At 40.6% G+C, this 15,392-nt stretch overlaps 1 protein-coding gene across 12 annotated transcripts in view; it reads left to right on the top strand.

The window, feature by feature from the left end:
* LOC309451702 (arylsulfatase H-like) overlaps positions 1 to 15,392 on the top strand; it is a 38,563-nt gene that overhangs the window by 22,123 nt on the left and 1,048 nt on the right. For 11 of the 12 annotated variants that reach the window (XM_082075682.1, XM_082075675.1, XM_082075671.1 and 8 more), the window contains 6 exons: positions 603 to 725; positions 2,241 to 2,664; positions 3,691 to 3,827; positions 5,627 to 5,761; positions 8,248 to 8,410; positions 9,419 to 9,540. In XM_082075682.1, the coding sequence (XP_081931808.1) occupies positions 603 to 725; positions 2,241 to 2,664; positions 3,691 to 3,827; positions 5,627 to 5,761; positions 8,248 to 8,410; positions 9,419 to 9,540 (1,104 nt within the window). The remainder of the gene's footprint in view (positions 1 to 602; positions 726 to 2,240; positions 2,665 to 3,690; positions 3,828 to 5,626; positions 5,762 to 8,247; positions 8,411 to 9,418; positions 9,541 to 15,392) is intronic. The other variant, XM_082075674.1, reaches the window with a different exon arrangement.

Below are 15,392 nucleotides of genomic sequence, written 5' to 3'. Positions count from 1 at the left end.
AAGATTATATTAATTAAAGTGTAATATTTTGAATATCCTGGCAAACTTTTTTATAGTGAAATGTGCCGTGTTGTGGAATAGTTCTCAACAATTTTATTTTAAAGCAGATTTACTTCATTCATTTAAATTCATGACAGAAAAATTCAGCCACCACATATGGCAGTAATAGTCAATGTAGCTCCTCTGATGCAATTCTGACTTGCTAAAGAACTGTAATCATGAACTGTGCATTTCAGAAGTGTGTACCCCTGACCCTGTAAGCCTTTTGTTCTATGTGAGTCTTCCTTTTTTTTTAACATTATATTTTGATAGAAGTTTGGTTGTAAGAGGTTGCCTGATGTCCAAACATAGGTGTCATAGTGCCATTTGCAGACACTCCAGCACAGCTGAGGCATCTGCACTGGCCTAGCAGATAATGATAGGGGACTTGGAGGAGACAACATTCTGGGGATCAATCAGAATATCCCAGGGTGCAACAAATGTCTTATAGGAAAGTATTAGGCTTAAGCAACTACATCTTATTCATTAGAAAGAACAAGCTGAGCAGGCTGAAAATCCAAAATCTGGCTTGTTTTTTTTAAAAGATTGTTATTCCTCTTCAGGCATGGCATCCAGCACTCAACAGCGGATTATCTTTTGGAATGGGTGTTCTGGTGGGCTTCCACCGAATGAAACTACTTTTGCCAGAATATTGCACCAGCAAGGTTATTCCACAGCACTTGTAGGTATGAGACAGAGCAACTTGCCACCTTTTAATTGCTTGTTATTCAAATGAGGCTGCTTCTGTAAATTTTTTTTTTCCAAATTGTCTAGGATCAGTTAAAGTAGAGTTTCTTATATGCATAACCTTCAAAATCAGCAGGGTTTTTAGAATGCTATCCACAAGCTCCAGTGTCAGCACAGCATATTTGATAAATCTGAAATAAGGATGTATGTAATACATTGATGTACACTGCAAACAGAAGTGAATGCAATGGAAAGAATCTTGTTTGCGCAGTACAGATTGCTTTAGGAAGAACCGACAGAGACATTCACTGATCTATTAGAGCAGAAAAGTGTTGTCTACCAGTTGGTGCCCAGACACCACAGTGATCTTGGTTATATCTGCTGGCTAGATTTTCTGTTATTTATGTATGCTGCTTATTATCACAGTTAAGACTCTAAAAGTGCCTTATTTTCTGCAAGAAGAAACTCTATAAAAAAAAGAAAGCTGAAAGATTTCTACTAACTTTAGTGTGTTTTGGATCAGAAATAAGAAAATAAGAAAAGCCTCTAAAGTCTGTGCTAATTTTGCCTGAACAGCAATTAAAGGCTGTGTCTTTCAAGCACTTCTCATTTTTAAACTCTCTTTCATGTAGTCAAAGGTGTTATGTACTTAATTGTAATTACTCTGATTTTCACACCTCTGCTATGCTCTGGCACACTGAGGTGTCAGTTCCTAAACTGAAGTGAGTCTTCATGATGTGCTGACTGCACACAAGCCTGTGCAAAGGGGTGAGCTTTCCCTAGCTCACTGCAGTCTGATATAGTTTATACTGTAAACTACACTCAAAAACACAAGGGCAGAGCTGGTAAGCAGTTCTCAGAAATTATTTTTTTACCCAATTGCCACAAATCCCACAGTTATAGACTGTTTGTCCTTCAGTGTCAGGATATTCACACTGTTCTGCAATATGACTTCTTTAAGGTTTGTTACCAGCGTGTGACATATTCTGATATGGCCAATTGTGCTGGATAATTGGAATGGCCTATTTTTGCTATTCATGTTAGGAAGAACATAGACACACAGAGCCAATATGTGCATCTTTTTCCTGAAATTTGTTCCTGGATTGTGAAGGTGAGATAGAAGTTGTGTGTCAATTAGTTCATATTTTTGCACTCAACTCTTTCCTTTGGCACAAGGGTTTCTCCACATCAGACTACCCACTAATGAATGACTACTTTATAATGTAAAAAATAAGCACCAACTACTGCAACCCCCTTCATTCTTATTCAGAGAGGCACCTGAGCTGGACCCTTGCCCTACATGGAATTTTAACAGATAGGTGAGGAAAACCCACTGTTCTAGGCAAATAAAGCACCAATGCATGATTGCTTCCTGAGTTTCTGTCCCCGTTGCACACCAGCTCTGTCCTTGGCTGCACCTTAACAGAGAAGTGCAGCCAGCCTATTAAAAATGCAAGCAGAGATGCCCAGGAGCAACAATGATGGATTTAAGATCTTTGTTTTTTATTTTTCAGGGAAGTGGCATATGGGTGTAAACTGCAGATCCCGCCATGATCACTGCCACCATCCTTTAAATCATGGCTTTGATTATTTTTACGGCATGCCTTTTTCACTTTTGAATGAGTGTCAAGGCTCAGATGATCCTCAACTGGCCAAGTCTTTGCAAGATACATACTGGCTTTACACACAGATGATCATCCTTGCAGTGCTTACTCTTTTGTTTGGAAAACTTACCAATTTATTCCCAGTAAAATGGAAAATAATAATATGTCTGGCCATCTGTGGTCTCCTGTATTTCCTCTCCTGGTTCTCCAGCTATGGTTTCACCAAGTACTGGAACTGTATTCTGATGAGAAACCATGATATCACTGAACAACCAATGAATCTAGAAAAAACTACTTCTAATATGCTGAAGGAGGCAGTTTCATTCATTGAAAGGTAACCAACAAAAATTGTATCATATTTCTAGCTTTTAAAAGTAATGTGATTGCTGTGTCATGCAGGTTAGGCAGCTGGCAAACTGAACTACCCATCCTGGTGCAGGCCACTAATTTGTTGTTTTCTGACGTCCCTCTACCTGTCAGCATCCAGCTACTGTCCTTTATTTCATAGAGCTTGTCAGCTCCTTAGGAAAAGGAAGATGATTTTTGTGTGTGTGTTTATGATTTCTTCACCTAATACAATGGGGTCCTGCCCAAGGACTGGGCCTTCTGCCAGTAGGAACAGAAAAATTATTGTAGCTTGATGAATGGACTGCTATACAAAGTGTCATATGAAGTTAATATTTTACAGACAGGAGAGTAATAGTGAGTATTGGTTTATTTTCCAAAGGTGTTCTTCTTTTTCAATGCTATTGGAAACCTTGACTGGTATTGAACAAACGAATTAAGTGTTTAAAAGTATTCCTGTGTCAAGTCTGGGCATATCCTTGATTAAGATTGTACTATTTCTGTCAAGGCTTAGGGGTTGTTTGTTTGTTTGTTTTAAGGGAAGTTGGAAGTAATGTAAATCCATCTGTAAAACTTCCAGCATATATAATCTCAGGTTCTTAGGATATCCTGCTTGGTCTAATTTCAAAGGGATATTATTCCCCTGTGTGTGCAGTGCATATCTGCTTCTTCCATGAGGATGTTTCAGATGCTCAGTGACATCCATGTTTAAGCGAGTCCTATTATCCTTGATTCTGAGAGTGTGTCAGTCTTTTGGCTATGAGCTTTCCAAGTTATTTATTTAATGTTCTACACAAGTTTAATTTGGAACCAGAAGGAGAAAGGGTTTATTACTATTTTGGTGTTTTAATCCCCTGTCTCCCAAAAACTCAAAAATGCAAAGATGTCAAAATATTTTTTGTTTTGTTTTGACACAATAATATTTTGTATTGACATAGTCACTACAATACCGCTGTTAAATTTTGGGTTGAGTGACAGTTTTCCGAGAAATTACTATTGTTTTATTTTATTTCAGAAACAAGCATAGGCCATTCCTGCTTTTTTTTTCCCTTTTACATGTTCACACCCCTCTGATCACCACAGAGAAGTTTCAGGGAAGAAGCAGACATGGCCCATATGGAGATAATGTAGAGGAGATGGATTGGATGGTGGGTAAGTGGTCTTCTTGAAGGAAATCATTAATTTATTTGAATGTGGAAATGAAATTGAAGGGGTGGTCACAGAACTTCCATTTTTGCATATGACAAAAAACAGTGAACTTGCCTTGGATACACAGCTCCATAGATTGCTATTCCATTACCACAGCTCATTTTTTCATTCTTAAGATGGAAGCCCAAATTTTTCTTACGATTTGATTTTTGTATTTTCTTAAATGACACACTTCTGTGCTGCAGTGTTAGATGCAGTCAATCAAATATATGCTTGATCATGTTGTTAATCAAAATGTATGATGTTTCTCCAGTTCTATCTAGGCTCAGAAGATATAAGTGGTGCTGCTGTTGAATATTACATTATACGGTGGTTGTTTTGTGTACTTGGTTATTTTTATTAAAGGATAATCCTTGGAGCAGAAACGAGATCCCCCTACTAGCCAAAAAGCCAATATGGAGTTTCACTTAATAATTCCGTGAAGTCAGTATATCGTGGTCTAAATATAGGTGCCAATTAGGTGTAAAAACGAAACTTAAAATAACTTGGTTTTGTTTGTTTGTTTGTTTCACTTAATTGGCACTCAGAACATAGATTTAGACATAAGTCTCACTTAGTAGTTCCTTTCTGCTTCAATGGGAGGGACGTAGCTTCTGTTTTTATTTAGTCAAAAGTGAAGACCCTATTGGCAAAGTATTCACCTTCTGTCCAGGCTAAGATTCAAGGCCTGAACGTTTTCTTCCTCTGGTAACAGTGTTTGCAACAATTACAGTTTGAGAGAGGCCTCATTGCTTCTGATGGTTAGGCTGGGAACCTCTGCAAGATCCAGTTGAACCAGAGGACTCTGCTGTGCTTCTCTTTCAATTTTTGGCACCAGTCACCTTTGGGCACAGGCTATGCAAAGCAGAGCTGGGTGGCAGAAGTCCAATGGTGTAAGGGTTGGGCAACTAAGTAAGAGATTTGGGGTCTAATTCAGAACCAATATGCCTAGACTCAATCTAAACTCTCTTTTTGAGGGAAGGTGTCTGTTTTTAGGTAAGTTCAATGAGTAGTTTGACCAAGGAAGTCTGTAAAGGAGAAGATCAAAAGAGTCAACCACTGCTTTATGCTTTTTTCTTGCGTACTTTAGCTTTTGCTGCTGCTTTTGTAGCTGCGGAAGCTGTTCTTGGCAAATACATTTGATGAAGTAGGTGATGAGGAGAAGCAATCAAAGATAAATCATATTATGTATAAACATTTGATACTCTCAGTACTGAAAACATTCCTTATGAAGTTAGGCTTGAATTGTGCTCTGTGGAGTTTTCCCATGGGCATCAGGAGAAGATTTTGGTTGATAGTAAGCAGTTGCATCTCAGACTCCTTATTCAGCTCCCTGTGAGACACAGCAGTGTCTATGGTTAGGAGTCTAGCCAGCACGGTTATTCATGCTTTTCAAGATGGTTGAGGCTACACAATGGAGATGATCCTTGACTTGGAGAATTTACAGCATAAAGCTGACAGAGTATTCTGAGTAGCTTGAATAAAAGGGTCATTCATTTAAATAATTTTTCCAGTCAGTTTTATTTTTTATTTCCCTGGTTTTATGGACACCACAAACAATTTTGGGACACATTCAGCAGCTTTCCATTGGGTCTTATTATTTCTATAATGCAGGATCACCCTTTACATTGCTTGTGGTAGCTCCTAACAGAATTCATTCAGGTAAATGGAAAAACTTGATCTTCACTGAATTTTGAGTTAAGACCTAAAAAAAAATCTGACTGCATCTCAGGACATAATTATGATATTTTCTTTGTTTGTAGGCATGCTTCTGGATGCTATTGACAAAGAGGGCTTGAAGAATACCACATTCATTTATTTTGCATCTGATCATGGAGGATCCTTAGAGGCTCGCAGAGGAAATACTCAGTTGGGTGGATGGAACGGGATCTATAAAGGTAAAATTTGGGTAGTCTGTACATGCATAAGACTTCCTCTTAAAGAAAATAATAAAATAAAATACATCCTGATAGACTATATTTACTAATCTACAGGGCTGGATATAGTCTTTTAAGTATTGTAACTATACTATCTAATCCATAACCCAACGCACTGCCTGAAAATGTAGTATCATAGGATCACAGAATATCTCAAGTTGGAAGGAACCCATAAGGACAACCAAGTCCAACTCCCTGCTCCATACAGGACTATGTAAAACTAAACCACGGGACTAAGAGTGTCACCCTTATGCTCCTTGAACTCTGATAGGCTTCGTGCTGTGACCATTTCCCTGAGAAGCCTGGTCCAGTGACCAACCACACTCTCAGTGAAAAACATTTCCCTAATGTCCAGTCAGAACTTCCCCTGATCAAGAACATGCTGTTTGGAGTCAAACGTCAAACATTGTTCTGTTTTTCGCAGTAGACAATTATCTGTGTCAACACTGGCAGATATCTATGGAAATTAAGATATATGGTATCTCTTATATGTGCTCCCTCCAGGCTGCCAAGCCTCCAAAAGCCACTGTGATAACCTGGGCAGCTTGACACTTACCATATCATGAGGCCTGAAAACTGCTCCCATCGCTCATTTCCCTAAAGAAGATTCAGGTGTCTTTACCTTGCTCAGCATCAAAATGCATAATGTCTGGTAGTAATTTACTTGATGAGCCACACAAGCAATGTTTGATACAGCTGAGATCTCACCCAGGAACAATCCTTAATGCTAAATTAACCTTCAATTCCAGATACGAAGTTTCCATACTAGTAACAGGTGCAAAAAAGCCAATGGTCTCACTTGAATAGCTCAGAACCTAAGGGCATTCACTTCTACTGGTCTAATACAAGTATATTGGTAGCAGGAGAGTCCGGAGAGGAAAAGCGAATGTGATCAGGGAGAGGGCAATCATGAAATCATGGCTTCTTAGAGAGGAGACAAAAGGATATATAGTATCAGTGTAGATATTAATAACAGAAAGGCATTCCCATTTATCTACACATACAGCAGAACAGGGGACATCCCCTTGAGATTAACTAGCAACAAACTGAAAAAAGATTTTAAAAAATTAATTCATAAATATCTGTAGAACTCACTGCTGCTATTGCTACTAGGATGTTAAAACCAAGTAGACAGATAAACCACACATGAATAATGAGAACAGCTGCTAGTGAATAACAAAACATGAGATACCATTATCTTACATGGCATAAAGGTTATTGCACAAGCAGCTGGAGCTGCCCTGTTTATAATCCATCATGCCACCCTGTCAGCCTCTAAAACCAAGCTCTGGGAACCTTGCCTCTCCCCTGTAACTATGAGCACACCTCCACAACAGTGAAGTCTGGCATTATTTAGCAAAGCCAGAGATTAGAATAAACTACCATTCAGCTGTTGATTTATTAGCTGAGCTAATAAGTTAGCCTCAAATTTTGTTTGCCGATTTTCCTACAACATTTTCCAGCAATGACTTCTGATTTCTGCTCTTGACAGGAGAAATAACAGAGCAAAGGTCGTACAGGTACCTGAGCTTCAACATTTTCCATTTTTTTGTTTTCTAACTGGGTCCTCAACTTGGGAGTTCTGGCTTTAAATGACATTGTTTCATTATTATCCCCATCCTTGATATCTATAATTTCGATGTGTAACTAATCAATTATGCTCACTTTTAAACACTATTCAAAACAATACTTTGACTTTGAACCAATGCACGGAGGAGAGAATTTAGAAGAAGACTAGAGGAATGCAAGAGAAACCAAGTTAAGAAAGACTCTTTGGATTATCTCAAGACAACTTCATCACTGCAGTATAGTCAGAGCACTCCCCTATTTACTGCACAGGTTCTGTGCTCTTCTATCTGGGATCAACTCAAAGCACCCCTGGGACCTTAAACTCTTAGAGGGCAATCAGATGTGATCCTGATTCCCCTCACTGCTCTCCAAGACTGCAAATCAGTTTTTAATGTTCCTGCTGCCTCTGACTATGAACTGTCTGACAACCAGGCTGGCCTTGTGTTAATCCCCCTTCCTCAGGTACCAAGTGGGGCTGCAACCTCTATTCCATTGACACCAGACCAGGAATTTTTTCTCGTGCATGTTTTTAGGGAGTGTAGAGACTAATCTCAGACATGACATTCAATTAAGATTAGGGGTCAGACTGTCAGAGAGTGGAATTGTTCCTTTTCTGCCAAAAATACTGCTTACATAGTGGGCTACTATATGTGACACCCAAGAAAGCACTGTAAAATAGAGAGATTAAGAATATTTATTTTTGAAGAAAGGAATTTGCACTGCAGTCATTCTACTGTTTTCCAGGATTTAGTGCATTTTCATTAAGATTATTAGAATATTCTAAACGTTTTAAAGCCTTTTACTATACATGCATAATCAATATGTAATATCTTTCATTCTTTCACCTTTTTGGGTACTTTTTCACCCCTCTCTAACAGGTGGAAAAGGAATGGGAGGCTGGGAAGGAGGGATCCGTGTCCCAGGAATAGTTAGATGGCCAGGAGTGTTGCCTGCAGGAACAGTTATCAATGAACCGACAAGCCTTATGGACATCTTCCCAACAGTGGTTCACCTGGCTGGAGGAGAAGTGCCTCAGGACAGGTACATAACCACACTTGCTTCCCTTTCTTGATTTAGATAGAAGTTGACTATAAATGTCATGTATCCTAACAGCCACAGGCTAAATTCTGTTTGTTTCTAAACCCAGCAATTCTATAGCTTTCTTTCTGTGTCGCTTTCCCCATCTTGCCTACTTATATGGAACAGGCAAAGGAAAACACAGTATGTTTTATCAAGGGTCATTTAGCTAACTCAGTTTTTTGATCACTGAAAGGCAACCTGGTTGATTTGGGACATTGTGATGACTATATATATATTAAAAAAAAAAAAAAAAAAAAGGCACACAACCACAGTTGCCGCTTTTAATTTTTCTTTTTATGAAAAATCCACAGATATCTACAAAGCTATTCAGTCCTGTTGGAGTACTAGGACAGGCCGTGTCCAAGACTAGAAAGCCTGGTTCTTCATGAATAGAGAAGGTGGAGCAAATGGCACGTGGCCTGCATTTGGCTGCAAGTACTGGAGAAGCAGCTTCCTCAATAGTAAACAATTTGTAGCACCTATGTTAGACCTATGTAGCATCTATGTTAGAAAGTGTGAGTGGCTAAGACATTTGAGCAAAAAACGTAGAAGTACAGGTGGTATGTAACTAAACCAACTGTTAGTCAATTCAGTAAGTGTTGCATATATATATATATATATATATATATATTTTTTTTTTTTTTTTTTTTTACAAGGCCTGGAGCTTATGGAGTTATCAGTGACTTCCGTTACAGGAAGCAAAATTAAAGGCTATGAGCCGTGCCTTTGCCATGGTTATCACTTACTCCGAGCAAAATTACAGTAATAGTAACTCCTCTCCTCAGGCAGGATGTATGAACTAGCAATAATAGCAAAAACTGCTAGTAACTGCTAATCACTGGTCTCCACCCATCCACACAATTAAAAATCTCAGGGCTCATTAGCTAAACGGTAGCTTGAATACTGCTCTTGCTTCAGCTGCAGACTGAAATTCTTAAGCAGTCTGGTGACTCCTGTCCTCTCCATCAGGACAATCGACGGGCGCTCCTTGCTGCCTTTGCTGCGGGGGACAGCTCAGCACTCAGGGCACGAGTTCATGTTTCACTACTGCGGTGTGTTTCTGCATGCAGTGCGGTGGCACCAAAAGGACAGTGAGTATAAATAACCCCCTCCTGCATATCAGAGATGATTTATTGACCTTTAGCTTCCAATAGAGTACAACAAAAAACCACATGTATGTGTATCTGGAGTAAGTTTAATGCCTCAAACTTTCAGTTCTTCTGCACAGTGCAGAGAGGCCTCGTAACTTTGCTGCCTTTCCCGACGTGAAAATTTTGCTTCCTGAGCAGCATTGCTTCAAAAATCTCCCTGTTATTGCAGTGTTTCTGTTGCTTTTGCTGCAAAAGCATTTGAAATCAGCTTTAGTGTAAGACTGAGGAAAAACCAACTGCACGCATAAGGTCTTTATCTTAAGCTGTAGTTTGTATGTTTTCAATAGCCCTATCTTATTTATTTTATTTTTTTGGTCTGTGGCATTAGACAAGCTGACAGCAACTGTAATGCTTTCCTGAGCTTTCAACAAGCACCCCATCTTTGGCATTGTCACCCTCCATTACAGTGTAAAAGAAAACAGGCCAGTGACTGGTAGCTGTGTTTGTATTCCTGCTCAGAGTAGAGGATGGCATTTGTGTGACACAACACAGGTGCCTGGATCTGAGCTTGTTGTTTTGTAGTCACTGAAGAGACACAGATGTTTACAGGCTGTGACTCAGCTCCTTCTGATTAGCACATCTGGGCTAGATCAGTCACACCTGCCTACATCTGATATAAAAGTTGGCTGGGATGAACTGTGCCTTCTGTGACTGGCTGTCAGTGTAAAGTGGATGAATTTCTGCCAATGAAGTACTCCTTTTTTTCTTTCTGCACAGCTGGAGAAAGGCAGAAGCTGAGGGAGTAGGCTATGCCTACTCATCCTCTCATCCTTTAGAAACTTGAATGAGCCCCTTTAATTTTTGTTTTGCTTTCCCTGTCTGTGAAGTGAGAGAAGAATTAAAGAGTTCTTGAGAGACTGCAATTAGATAACAGCTATGAATGCTGGGGGATTCCACCATTGCCAGCTGTTCACAGTCAGCTGGTGTGTTGACAAGGAATCGGCTGTTTGAAGCAGCACTTTGAGTGCTGACTGTGGGGTGAGACAATCTTGCCAGCCCAGCAGGAAATCCTTCTTACATCACAGTGCTAACTGGGTGATCCTTCTCATGCCCATTTATGTATCCTTTATGATACAATGGCAGTATCAGATATAGAAAGTAGCAAGCTAAGAATCTCCTTGCTCAGTGAACACTTCAAGACTACAAAACTTACTTGTACTTGCAAATCTTTCAAAATAGACTTTTCTGTTCCCCTAAACACACAAACACAAGAGTATCAGGGCAATGGCTGAGAACTTTGCTGTCCTCTTTCTTGGCATGAGCAAACACATAAGAGTTGCAACACCGAACTTTCAGTCATGCTGCCAGTTTAACCTTGAGGTCAGTGTCCTTGTCATCACAACATGTTTGACAGAAGTGTGGCTCTTTGGCAGGGAGTCACTGCGCTCAGGTGACAGGAAATATGGAGAAAAAGGACTAAGTGTAAGGATGTTGATGCCAGGTGCTGCAGTGAAATTTTATTTTTAGGTTCTTGATCCCCAAAGATTAACATGGGTACTTCATTCAAGGAAAAACGTGTAAGCTGTATGAGCCATACAGTACTTGAGGAGCTCATCCTTTCAGGGAGAGATCCAGAGCAACCTGTGCAATGATGAAGGAGTTGTATGGTAGAAAAGGTCAAGTGCAAGGGTGTTTCATAAATACAGTTCTTCCAGGGAGTGAAGTTAGTAATTCAGTTTGCTTTTTGTGGTTGATTGTTTGGTGTGGTTGGTTGTTTGGTTTAGTTGGCTGGTTTTTTTTTCTCTTGGGAATCCTCAGTCTGTTTTCTCTGGAGAGAAGATGCTGATATCCTTTTTGTCTAAAAAGTAGGAAAGAGATCATTTAAGGAAGAATGCTGCAACTGCCTGTCTTCTGCCTTGCAGCCGAGTGGTGAGGCCTTCACAACCCTATCAGCCTGACTGGGCCTCTCCCCCAAGCTGGGGATTTGAGTGACCTGATACCACCGTGGTTGTGAAACCAAGCAATCTCAGTGAGGGAACCACAAAGTGCTCAAGCCCAACATTTCGGCTGTTTCAACTAATTACTTATCAATGATACCGGGACTCAGTTCTTTCCTCTGTTTAGACACAATCAAAAGATAGCGTTTCTAAGTGACGGGCACACTGCATCTTCGCTGAAATGATTCTATGACACCGAGGCGGGGGCATGAGGGGCTGGGTCTGGAGCGGTGACCGCGCTCCCCTCAGCCGGCATCGCGGTGAGAGGAAGGCGCCGCCAGGGGGCAGCACGGCACCGCCAACGATCAAAACCGCCGCCCGGCAGGGGGCAGCAGCCGGTCGTCAATGGATGCTTCAGAGTGGGAGGTTATTAAAACCAAAAAAAAAACCCACATAAGATAAAATAAAGCTCCCTGGCTCTTCCGCCCGTGGAGCCCACAACAGCCTACACTTGGCAGAAACGTGAGGGTCACCACTTTGAATTTCTCTCCCCCTTTATCTAATACTCAGCACACCAGGGAGCTTGAGACAGCAAAGAGTACAGCTCTTAGAGCTGCCACTGGAGAAGTGAGAGATCGGTTCACCTGACACAGGCTGGTGGCAAGTGAGCCCCACACCAAACCTGTCAGTAGCTCCAGGCTTGATCACATCTAACCTCGAGCCCATTCGCCTCTTTGCATTAGCTAAAGCAGAACAGCCATCAGAAACTCACATCTATTATGCCATCACTATTCTTAGAGACATCTCTTTACTTCATTGTAATGTATATTTTTTTTTTCCTGGGCAGAGAAAGCTTTTTCTTACTGCAGCAATTCCTGGAGAAAATTCCTACTAGGAGTCATGCTGCACTTCAGTGAAACACTAAAGGCATACCCCATCATGGGATGAGTTTGAAGAACTGCTTTTCAGATTAAAGGACTGCTGTCCTCATTCCCTCCATCTCTTGTTCTCCTCGGTCATAGAAGGTTTGTCTACGTTGCAATATTAGTTCAGATCAGAGGTGTGCTTCAGAAGTAGGTCCTTCTTGAACCTACTCCCTCACTGTGCTTTGGGTTCCATATCATTAATTTACTTTAAACTAAACCATAGTATAGGCTCCAGGATCATACCTAATATGCTCTAATCACTAAAAAATTTTGTGTAAATTGGACCAGTAAAGAGCTAGCCCCCAGTAAAACACCCTGAGACAGCTACAGCCTGGATGTCAAGCCATCAATAACTGTTCTTCTCTACAGGTCAATTTCTAATAGAGCTCACACTACCTGTAACATGGCCACAGGTACAAAGTGCAGATGTAAGGTGTAGTTTGTCTTCTCATGAAACCATAAGCACAGCTAGATCTCCTGTGCATGCCTTTCTGCAATTTTTCCCATTGAGCCACAAATGCTCATGACATGGGGGTTGAAAACAACGCGATGTTCTGCATAGGAAAGACTGGCTAACCAAATATTACCATGGGGCTCAACTTAAAGCCAAGCCAGAAATTGTGATTCTTTGCTCCAGCTGCCATTACTTCTGACTGGGCTGACAGACTTTTTAGTCTGTTTTAGCTCATTTACAAGTATATCACGTTCATATTACATATTTATTGCCTGTTTACTTCTATCTGTTGGACAGGCTAGATATGAAGCCATTGTGTCCTGATGTCTCCCCAGCAGGACTCATCAATTAAGCCCTTCAGTGAAGCCAGAAGAATCCTTTGTCTATATGTTAAACAGTCCTTTCCTCTACCACAGCACAATAAGGCTTATTAGTGACAGTTCATTTCTTTCTGCTCGTTAAACTGACTGATTGTTACCAGATGGGTTTGAGAGATGTTTGGATTGAAGAAGCAGGCTTCCTTTCCCTTGGAGATATTACATTAACATGTTGCCCTAAAATTCACACGCATCCTTCAAATTCTGTCAGAGCTACTTCAGTAGCAAATTGCATATCCCTCTTTGCTTCCTGGAGATGACTGAAACCCCTGCTGCTTTCATCAGCACTGATTTCTACCACCTTTTTTTTTTTTTTTTCTTTTTTCTCTTTTATCCTGCTGTAAGCCAGCTGTCTGCTCAGCTCACCAACACAGGTTAATTACAATCAGCCTCACTGTATCCTTCAGAATGAACTAACAAGGACCTGGCTCTCTCCCACGCTGCAACCCCAGTAATTATTTGCAGCTGTGAAAAGTGAATGTTAAAATTTTGCAGAATCAGAACAATTCTCCTCAGACACTCTACACTCACTTCTCTGAACTGCCCTACAGTGTGTAAGTTATGAAGAATTCAGCTGAACTATTTATGGAAAAGACTAAGTACTTATTTTGTGGGGTTTTTTTCTGAACATTGGTCACAAATTCCTATGTGTAGCTAGGTAAGTCTACCTGCCCATGGCGTATTTATCTACTAAATGGTTATTTCAGCAAAATCACAGTAGCTCTCTGACTAGAGCCAGCTATCAGAGGCATAGGGCCCAGCAAATACCGCAGAATCACAGAATGTTAGGGACCTCCTGTTTAACTCCTCCTAACACATATCTATGCTACCTGACCACAGATGTAAGACCCAAATCCCATGCTCAGGGAACCATGATATGACTAGATGCTTGTATTTTTGTCACAAGACAAATGCTCTTTTAGTCACAAGACAGGAAAAAGTGGAAGGACCTGGAGCACATCCCAGCCAGTAGTGAAGCACACACCCAAACAGAGCTAAGGAATACCTGTCCTTAGTTATCCAGCAGGAAGTGAGCCTATTTCCTTTGAGAAATCCACCTACTGCATCCTTTCTCTCATAACTTCAGAAATGCAGGTATCTAAAATCTGAACATTTCTAAACGTGTTATGCCAAAACATTTCAGAACCATTGAGACATCATGCCTCCACAAAGGAACAGAAGTGTAGCTTAGTAGGATGTGGAAACTACAGGGAGAAAATAAATAGATAGATACATAGCCAGCCAGCCAACAACTGAAGAATTTAAGCTAAAAGATTACCTGAGCCTTAATATCTGTTATTTGTTTCTTCTCACCTCTTAAGAAGTTTTTAAATTTTATTTATTAACAAAATATGTTCTAGCCGTAGTGACATGACAGAGACAAAAGAATCAAGCTGCAGACTCCCAGTCATGAAGAGCAGCTCCAGGGACAAGAGAAGGAAGGACAGTTCATCTGATTCCATTGAATCAAAAAGAACATGCCACAAGGGACAATGCAGTTGTCAGCTACTTGTGCTCAATACATTACAGAAGTGGCTCCAAGTGCTGAATGTCCCCTTTCTTCTCCTCTCCCTTTTTCAGACATATAATTGCTGCCTTCTTGCTGGGCACGTCCCTGCCTCTGAGTTCAATGTAGTGCTTTCTAAATGCAAGGTGAGGAATGGGGGAAAAGGAGGAGGGAAAAGGAAGGAAAGGCTCCTATTGAACTGCATTCAGGTTTAGTCCTAATCATTTGTCATTTCTCCATTACAAGTTACAGACCTGCACTTATTCAGTGGTCAGTACAAGAACTTGATGAAGTACAAGCTTTAAAGCTGCAAACTAATTGCCTTCATCATGTTAACTTAAAAACTAGACTCTAGATTTTACAGTTTTGATGGCCTGCAATTTATATCCTATTTGAAAGTGTGCTGGAATGCAAGCATGGAAAGAAGCTGTGACCAGTTTCTGCCCAGGTGCTCTTCTTGGCTCGCAATGTACAGACCTAACAGAAGAACCACCTATGAGTACCTGCACCTAGAAATCAGGGGCTACATTCTACGTTTTTCCCCACATGAGGCAGGGATGCAAGAAAGTGGCAGAGACTGCCTCTTTACCCAAAATATTGTGCCTGACCACCCACACAGTGTATATGACCCAGAGCTCACGTGTGCCCAAA

The sequence above is a fragment of the Streptopelia decaocto genome (genome assembly GCF_964273445.1).
Source record: "Streptopelia decaocto genome assembly, chromosome: 1".
NCBI lineage: Eukaryota > Metazoa > Chordata > Aves > Columbiformes > Columbidae > Streptopelia > Streptopelia decaocto.
The sequence above is the reverse complement of the archived record's forward strand: the minus strand, read 5'-3'. Positions and strand labels throughout refer to the sequence as shown.